At 51.2% G+C, this 9,395-nt stretch overlaps 1 protein-coding gene across 3 annotated transcripts in view; it reads right to left on the reverse strand.

Moving 5' to 3' along the window:
- Positions 1–3,918: 3,918 nt before the first annotated feature.
- GBF1 (golgi brefeldin A resistant guanine nucleotide exchange factor 1) overlaps positions 3,919–9,395 on the reverse strand; it is a 110,536-nt gene continuing 105,059 nt past the window's right edge. For 2 of the 3 annotated variants that reach the window (XM_085312185.1, XM_085312184.1), the window contains exons 33-39: positions 8,555–8,705; positions 8,018–8,148; positions 7,572–7,673; positions 6,704–6,817; positions 6,279–6,456; positions 5,933–6,070; positions 3,919–5,583 (exon numbers count right to left, since the gene is read on the reverse strand). In XM_085312185.1, coding sequence (XP_085168311.1) covers positions 5,297–5,583; positions 5,933–6,070; positions 6,279–6,456; positions 6,704–6,817; positions 7,572–7,673; positions 8,018–8,148; positions 8,555–8,705 — 1,101 coding nt within the window. In that variant the 3' untranslated portion in view covers positions 3,919–5,296. The remainder of the gene's footprint in view (positions 5,584–5,932; positions 6,071–6,278; positions 6,457–6,703; positions 6,818–7,571; positions 7,674–8,017; positions 8,149–8,554; positions 8,706–9,395) is intronic. The other variant, XM_085312186.1, reaches the window with a different exon arrangement.

Genomic DNA, 9,395 nt, shown 5'->3' on the forward strand with positions numbered 1-9,395 from the left:
GGCTGCGGGGCGCTGGGGACCCCGCCGCCGCCCCGACTGCCTTGCACCCGCGGGCGCCCGGCAGCCGCCACCTTCGGCGGGCAGCTCTCGGCCTCGCTGGCCTCCTGCGCCGGCCGGGCCGGGGGCTTTACTGGGGGAACGGCGTCGGCAGCAGCGCGCCGCGTGCCCCACTGCCGGGGCTCATTTTGGGCTTCTCCCACACGGCTAGCGGACACTGCGGCTACGTAACGGCATAAGCTACCGGCCGTGCACAAGCTCTCCTCGTTTAGCTTGACCTCTCCTGTCCCCAACACTCTCTGCAGATTGCTCAACTGGTTACTATGGTCAGCAGCTGCCCACCAACCCCGCTGCCTGAAGAAGTTTCCCATTTTCTCAGTGGATAACTGAAAACAGGAGAGGAAGCGTGACTTCCCCTGGCAGAGCAGCAAGTCCGTGCCGAGGGAGCAGAAGGCACGATTCCCTGCTTGCAGCTCGGCACCAGGCTGCTGCCCGCGGGCCCGCGCCCCGGCAGGGCGGCGCGTAGCCCCGGGCCCCGCAGAGGCACAGCTTCGGCGGCCGGCGCTCGCGAAGCCCGCAGCTTTTTATGTCCCTTTGGCCGATACGAGCCGGCCGGGGCAGTCACCCGCCTCGGCCTGCGCCGAGGAGCGCGGCCCCGGGCACAGCGCTGCCGCCCCGCTGCTGCCCACCGCCTCGGCCTCCCGCCGGCGGCGGCTCCTGCAGTAGGCTGCACGCTGGGACTTGTAGTCTCTGGGGAATCGCCTCTGCCTGCAAGCGAACCGCAGCCTCGGCTGCATTTCAAGGCCCCGGGTTTTCCCTCGCTCTGCAGCGCATCCAGGCTCCAGCCCTTTCCCAGACCATTTGCTACAGGAGTTTGCGCTGTTGCACTGCTGGAGGTGCCTTCTGTGTTCCTCCCGGCTGTGGTCGGGGGCCCGACCCTCCCTCTCTCGCAGCCCCCCGGCCAGCGCCAGCACTGCCACGGCAGCAGCCTTTGCCAAGAAGCTGCTTTGCACGCGGGGGCGGTGGGAAAGAGCAGGGGGGCACATCTTCAGGAGATTTTAAGCTCCTTTTCCAAAGGAGTTTCAACTGCTGGCATTTCTAGGAACTTCCTCTAGTCTAGGTCTTCTGTGCACACTCAGCAGATGGGTCGTTTTGGTTTTGTTTTAAATCAAATCTCACTAAAATGAGCTTTGTTTCAGCTTCTGCATTTACTCCCAGATTCTAGTGTCAAGCCTGTTTACAGTCTGGACTTATTTTTTAATAGATCTTTCTCCTAATTGAAAGCTTCCTGCCCATAAGGAAAACACCAGTTCCACAATAAACTGTCATACTGACACATTCATATCCCTGATAATTATTTCTATTCGGTTTCGGTTGCAGAAGTTCTGCATGTAATTTAGAGCAAGAGGAAAGTGAACCCAAACTACCGTGACATCTGGCCAGTGTCCTCGTTTGGAACAACGGTGAGTCAGACCTACACAAGTGAAAGAGAAATCCACGTCTAGAAAAGGTATATGCTGAGACAACATTAAAGGGCAGTGCTGTGAACGTGTGAACACCAGCCGTCATTGACCGTATGATTGCCTTTTAGGCAGTTTGCTACAAATAGAGTTTGAGAGATTTGACACAATAAAATTACATTACAGCACTCACCACCTTTCAGTTGATCCCATCATCTCCTTTGAGGAGCTTGCACCAAAAAGAGTATGTTCCTATTTTTTTCTGTAGCAGCACATGAAACCTCTTTATTCCAAAATCCAAACACCAATGTAGAAATGAATTTGTCATTTTTTCAATCCACTCCTGATTGCAGTTGTTTAGTGAAAACCATTTAAAGTGCAATTCTGCCTGTATATCCATTCGACATTCTTTCCATTCCAGTCTCCTTTCCTGCAGTTTCCTCTGCTAGCTTTTGCTTTGCACCATATTTGCCTGATTTAAGATGTAGCACTCTAAGAAGAGAGCGTGTTTGTAAACACAATTTAAAAAATGTAGCATCCCCCAAACAACCAGGCAGCTGGAAAAACTGAGCCATTAGCTGACAGGACTCCAAACAGTCAAAGGACTGTCCTCGGGATCAGAGGGCAGCAGTGCTGCCATGAAAGCAGTTTTCAGTTGAGCAATGGTTTTGGAGTTAATCAGCTAAAGTGGACAAGGTTTCAGCAAGCAGTTTGGAGACAACTTAGAAAAACAGGAGTGTAAATAGAAGTCAAGCCTTAGAAATACAAAACAGAGATATGGGCTGGATAGAAAAGGGCAATGGGCAGGCACTGGAAGGATTCATATACATGGATGAAAATGTCTAAGGACACTGGAAGGAGACTGATTTTGGAAGCAGTGGAAGGTGAGGAAGAAAGAGCAACAGCAGCAAAAGCATTCAAGAAATGGTGAAGTGTACATAAATAATAGCAGGATACGGTAAAAGAACTAGGACTTGTTAACGGGACTTTCCTACCCCGAGCATCACGCTGCCATTACGCAACAGTTAGACTTTTTGTTTACACAATTCAGACAAACTCCAAGTTTTTAAACACTCTTCCCCTTATCAAGCCAGTAGGAGCCTTCTGGAATCGCAGAGCTAGGGATGGCGTTGGTGTCTCATACACCCCTGAGGCCACCCCGGGTGCCCCAGCCCTCGGGGTGGCCATGGGACCCCCAATGCTGCCCTTGGTGCCCCAGGAGCAGGGAGAGGCTCACAGGACCCCCGTGCCTCTCCTGGCACCTCAGCCCTGGGGGTGGCTTGCAGGACCTGGAGAATGCCCCAGGCACTTCAGCCCGGGGTGCAGCTCACAGACGCTCAGCACCACCCCAGGTGCCCCAGCCCTGGCACTGCCCCAGGGCCTCAGCCCAGGCGGTACCTAAACACACCAGCCCTAGCGATAGGCATTGATACCCCTTGATTTCAAGAGGCACTTGTAGCTTCTGCTCTAGGAGCGATTTTCCCCTCAGTAAGCATTTACTGCTGTTGGCATCCATACCTCTCGACAGGCATCGATGCCTATTGGTTTCCATACCTATTATCAATCCCTATCGACAGGTATCGATACCTCGCAATCTTGACTGGTATCTGTAGCTTCCCCTCTCAGACTGATTTTGCTCACAGTACACACTAAGAACTACCAACGCTGACCATCCTCAAAATCAGGAGGCTTCAACACGTGTTGACTGCCAGAGGTATCGCTAGGGAACGGCAGCTATACGTAACCAGCCCTGCTGATGGGTATCAATGGCCTCTCTATCTCAAGGCACCTGCAGCTTTTGTTCTCTGTGTGGAACTCACACAAGACGAAGCAGAAAAAATCAGGAGGGAAGTGCGTGTGGTTGTCTGTATCCACAGCTAGGATTAGTCCTGGAGGAGTCCACAAGGTGTTATGCCCTTCCCATGTTTGATTCCGGCCAGTGGCAATGAGGATTTCTTCCTCATCAGACAGAAAATGCTCCCTTTTCTGAAGTCAGCCAGGTTGCCCTGAGTTCTGCAGGGGGCACGTGCAATCCGGCTGCCCAAGCACTGTGCGCTCCGATGCCACAGGGCATCATCGACTCCTCACTGCTGGTTGCTGCCCTCAGTCTCGGCTAAGCATGAGTACACACCAGTGTAACACCAGGAACTTTAGAGCCGACACTAGATTCTTGCCAAAAATAGGGCAATCTAATTATGCCACAGCTCCACTTTGCCTACAACAGGAACTGTTTCTGTTCAGCTTCTTAATGGCCAGCCTCCACTGTAGTCCTGTGGATGAGTTGACTATTTGTTAGGGCAAGTCCTCTGCGCTCCCCTCACGTTCAGAGCACATTGCTGGAGTATGCTGGTACATCGAGCCGGGGCTGGCAGAAGGGCACAGCACCTTGGCAGTTAAACTCGCCACTCTTCCTAAAGCTCTGAGTTGCAGAACAACAGAAGAGGTGCGCAACACTGGAACGTTCATTTACAGGATGTATTTATTACACTGTAAAAAGTCCATTGGATTTGTAGCCATTTACTCTATGTACACTGGCTCTACTCCCATCCCAACCTTAGGTTCTTCTCAGTACAGTACATACCAGGTTGAAGTCATGCCCAATGCCCCTCCCAGTCACCAGTGGGATTTCTGAGATTGGTATTATTGAGGATTTAGCCAACTAATTCAGAGAGGACAAGGAACTGAAATGCAGTGCTTGCCAGGCTGCCAGCTCTGCTCTGGGCACAAGGGGGTGGAAGAGGAGGACATCCCTGTAGCAAGGGAGAAGCTATCAGGGCTTCAGCTCCAGGCTATGGGATCATTCTAGGGAGAGAAGGACGTGGGCTCCCAAAACCTAGAAGATGCAGAAGGGTGCTAGTCCTGCATGAGCTCCCAAGAGAAAGGCCATTCCTCAGCACAGCAGAGCTTGCCAAGCATCTATTAGCCAGTGCCCCAGATCCCAGCACCTTCCCAAGGTAAAGAGGAATGTAAGATCTCCTGAGAACCGAAAACAGCCCTGGCGCGGGACACCCCAATGTAGCATGGTGTGAACAACACAGCACTGTTGTGCACCACAGGGAGAGTAGCTCCCACGTGCTGTTTGAGAGATAGCCACAGTGCTCAGCTCTCAGGTCTCTGCATTTCCTTCTCACCTGCTTAACTAGGCAGAGATGTCTGAATCTGACCCTTCCATCCAGAAAGCTGTAGTATGTTCACAGGAGAAGGCAGGAGGGCAGCACTGCCCCTGCGAGGCTTCCCTGCCCCGTATCTCGCTACTGGATTGCTGATGCATGTCCCAGAAGGAAAGCATACAACTACAGCAGACGAAGTCCTACATAGCAAGTTGGGAGCTGGACTGTAACTGATCCATATTTATAGGCAAAATTCTCACCCTGCTGAACCCAGGCATGCCCAGAGCTCAAACAAAGCCGTGCGATCAGAAGCATGGGCAGAAAAGCTTAGGAATAGTCTAGGAACTGGACTGATTAATCAGAGAGGCAGTCTGTACTGTAGCCCATCTCTGATGTTACATCAAAGAGTTTCCTCTCCTCACCAGATGAAGTGGTGGTGGCTTGGTCCCAGGCTGCTGAGTGTGGTACTGCCTGGCCCCTGAGATTGTGAAGGCAAGGAAGAGACTGGTAAGTGGAACTGGGCAAGCCTCTGAGAAGACAGCAGCCAGGGATTTCTGGGCAATTGCCTCAAGAAGGGAGCAGAACCTGATATGCTTCAAGGGGATTGAAGCAACTGCCCTTTTGCTCATGTCAACATCATCTTCTAAAACACGCCCACTACTACAGAACATTTGGCCAGCATCCTTCACCACAGAGCTTCCTTAGCAGAGAGTTCTCAGACCCCTCAAACTAATTGACTTCAGAGGTTGTCATGGGGTCAGTGGGCCGTGGAGTAGCTAAGAGTGGAACAGGAGAGGTGGCCTCTATTAGTGCTGGGTTCAGAATGATCGGCAGAGACATAGGTGGCACCCCAACTTGCAGAGGAGAGGCAAGAGGCTGCAGGATGAGTGGCGGCTGTGCTGTCGTAGGAGGTATGTCTGTAACTGGGCTTGTCTTCGTTGGAGCTGATGCTGAGAAAGGAGGAGAGGCAGGGGTGCTGACGCTGGGTGAACTGGGTGCAGCGGCTCTCTCAGACTCTGGAAAAATACAGAGAACAAAGCAGATCCTTACACAGGCCATGATAAAGTCACCTTTCAGCTCTGAGCTAAGCAGGGCTGAAGACCAGCTCAAGAGCCTTACTCTGTTTCTCCCCTTCCACATACCTTCATACGAGGCCTCAAGAAGCAGGTGCCGATCAGGCATTCTGCTCTAGCCTCTGCCCACCCAGCTAACATCAGCGAGAAAGACAGAACCTGTTCATTTGCAAGCACAACAGTTCCACAAGAAATCAGACCTGGTCCCTGTAGATCATGCTAAACCAAGGAAAAGCAGATCCACACCACTCTGCTAGGATCACGATACCATAAAGAAGAAAATGGAACTCACCACTGGCACCCACTTCACATGACTTCTCCAAAGGTGCCATGTGGGCAGTTGGTCTCACATCCCCTGCAGGAGAAGGGGGCAAGGCAGATACTACTGATTTCTGAGGATGTTGCTCCACTGCTACGCTGGGGACAGTATCTAGACAAATGAAACAACTAGTCAGCCCATGCAGCAGTTTGTTCACCCTTTTCCCCACTCTTAGTTTGCCCTTTTCACACCAAACTCTGAGGACCTCCTGCACCTATCATCTCACCAATATTCAGGTACTACTTCAGCTGGGTGGTAGAGGAAGTACAAGCACCGGGCCCAAAACCTGGTTCTCTTGGGGTTCTTTACCCCTCCATACCCTGGATAACTGTCTGTTTGAAGAGCTCATCCCGCAGCCTAGGTAAGAAGCAGTCAATTCGCTCCCAGGTGATTTCCCAAAGATCTGAGTATCCTGTCCGTGAGTCAGCACTGTGGAATATCCCAGCTGTATCCATTACAAGTAGCATATTCTTCAGAGATTCTGGAATGGCCTCCAGCTGTAATCAGAGACACTCCTTAGGACACAGAGAGGGGACATACAGCAATGAATAAGTGCTCAAAACAGATAAGTGATCTTGGGAACAGAAGCCAAAGCAACAGACCATGGAACAAGGGGGTTTTGGAAGGGAAGGGATACCTCCCCCCCAAAAAATCCAAAACAAAAACAAAACAAAACCACATCCCAAGAACAGTTGTTAAAGGCACTGCAGCATCACTTTCAGCTGGAAACTGACAGGCACTTACCAGTAAGTCACTGGAGCCAGCATGCATATATTTGTCCATGAAGTCCAGGATTGTCAGCCACAGGGCAGCAAAGGTGGTCAGTGAGAGCAGTGGGGAGAGATGCTGCAAGAACACCTACAAAAGAGCACAAGTACTGTCAAACAGTAGCATCAGGGCTGCTACCTAGAGCTCAACAGCCAGTCTTGCAAATCTAGAATTCACCTTCCTTGTGACAACCTAGAAGTATGCACAGGCCCAGCTGGAGATGGCAGATGCTGCCACTCCTCTGAGTTATACATGCAGGAGTGGATCTCATCTCCTTTGCATGAGACCACTCAGGTCTGTATCACCACTTCTTCCAGTCCTTTAAGGTTTAGGGCTGTACTACAAGCTTCTGACTTGCCTCATATCACCACTAGAACCAACCATCCCCAACTAATGCTGGGTGAAACAATCATCTCCCAGAATCACAGAATTGGTAAGGTTGGAAGGGACCTCTGGATACCATTTAGTCCAACCCTCCTGCTCAAGCAGGGTCACCTAGAGCATGTTAGACAGGGTTGCATCCAGGCAGGCTTTGGATATCTCCAGAGAAGGAGACTCCACAACCTCTCTGGGCAACCTGTTCCAGTGCATCTCCATCCTTCAAAAGTCACAAACTCCTTACTGACAGCATTTCTGCAAGCCAGGATCAGGGAGACAGTTCTGGAAAGAAGGCATGTCCTGGCAGCAGAAGGCAGTGGAGAAGCCCAGCACTGAGGTCAGTTAGGCTAGCAAACTGACACCTACATGGATCAGAGCTGCCAAGAAGCTAATACAGCAAACACAGTATGGTCGTCTTGATGCACATGGTCTTCCCCGAGCTTTCAGGCAACAGGTCCATGCTTACCTTGGAAAGCAGAGTTGAAGCTCTCATCCTGGTCTCTTCCATCCCTCCAACATCAGCTGGGCTGATGTTCTCAAGGAGCTTGGTTAGCAGAGGGAACAGCACCTGTTGGACCATTGACACGGATGTTTCATGGTAATGATATTTACAAAGGCAACATTACAGGAAGGAGTTGACTTTTGGAACTTGTTTCTAGACAGAGATGCGAGAAGCAGTGTCAAGTCAAAATAAGTGGATTCATTTCAATCCTCCAAGAGGTTCTGTCAGAGGCCTAACCAGAGAGAAGCTTTTCATGGGAACAGAGCTGGCAAAGCTTTGTCTCTTGTGGTAAAATAGGAAGCTGCCCAAGAAGGCAGTGCTGCATTAGGACACCATTCTGCCACTCCTGTGTTACAACATTGCTCTTCAGGACACTGCTGTCCACATGTCCAGCTCAACCAGGAAGTTACCTTGTTGAAGCAGGACTCCCACTCCAGGGCATCCAGTGCTTGCAGGTCATGAACCAGGAGGGCTCGCTGCAAGTAAGTGAGAGCCTGCATCCGCACTTGGCGTCGGGCATCACAGCACAGCCAGGCAATACCTGCAAGAGAGGGATTCAGGGCAAAGCCCACAAGGGAGGTGCACATCCCCACTGCCCCAGGAAAGTGTCACCTGATATTACAACCACCACCACAATGCTCCCAGCCTAGGATGAAGAGGCTAATAAAGACCAAATACTCTGCATGGAGGGAAAAAAAAAGAAAAAAAAGAAAAAAAAAAAGATTATACTTGTTCAAGGCCACAGATTGGGAACCTGCTGTCAGGTCCAGGAGTAAACTGGTAGCTAACTCACGCTAAAGACACCTTTCTGGATCAGACCCAAGTCCCTTTTCAATGACAGCAGACCCTAAAAACAACCTCCTTCTGCTTTCTGCAGTTAGTCTTTGGCTCCTCAACTGTCCTCAGTGCTGCCTTATCCTGACTCTCATCACAAGGGGTGGCTTTACCCTGTAACAAAGGACACCAGCAGTTGGACCACAAAGTTCGGGAATCTGCTTCGATTTTCCTCCCTGCAGGCTCTAGATGGCGTTGCTCCTCTGCCCAGGAGCTGTAGATGGTGGCTGCTCGAGTGTGCAAGGTGTGCATGAGGTCCAGGAGCTGCAAGTCAAGCATCACATTAAGCAACACACAGAACCTGAGCCCTTGAAGCAAACCTGGTCTCTGCTCTCCCCCAAACAAAGGCTAGAAGGTTCCCAGCACTTCAACCATGCTTTTCTCACGTGCATGCATAGCTATGAGGATGCTGTTAGGTCCTGCTGCCTGTGTGCTCCCTAAGTGGAGGAGTGCCAGGCACCTTCAGTGACATCTGCTTCAGGTAGTAGCTTTGTCAATCCCATCTCAAAGAAACAGCATCAGGGGCTGCTGAGTGAGAAAAACTGGAACCATTCCCTGCACAGACCATTGACTCTCCCAGGCCGAGGGAGAAAACCAGTGATTCAGCTATGCTGTCCAGGGACAACTTCCCCTGCCYCCCCCCCCCCCCTTAAAGCATGAAGCACAGGCAAAGCTATCTCAGCATAGCTCTGTGCAAATAAACTGCAACATTCTAGTAACTTCACTACTGAATTGAGCCCAACAGCCTGACACTCAGCAAGCCTGGGCCCACAACCTCAAGACGACCCAACTGGAGAGAAGTGACGCCATCATCCTGATCCTCTGTACTTGAAATTCGTATGTCCCAGCCCACAGGGCTCTCCCCTCTCCATAAACTCATATGCCCTTGCCAGATTCCCCACTAATCCCACATAAACTTCATGCCTCCAAACGGTCTTGTCCTACACCCACCTC

Source organism: Rhea americana, unplaced genomic scaffold (assembly GCF_003343005.1).
Source record: "Rhea americana isolate MKP2758 unplaced genomic scaffold, rheAme1 scaffold_36, whole genome shotgun sequence".
Lineage (NCBI taxonomy): Eukaryota > Metazoa > Chordata > Aves > Rheiformes > Rheidae > Rhea > Rhea americana.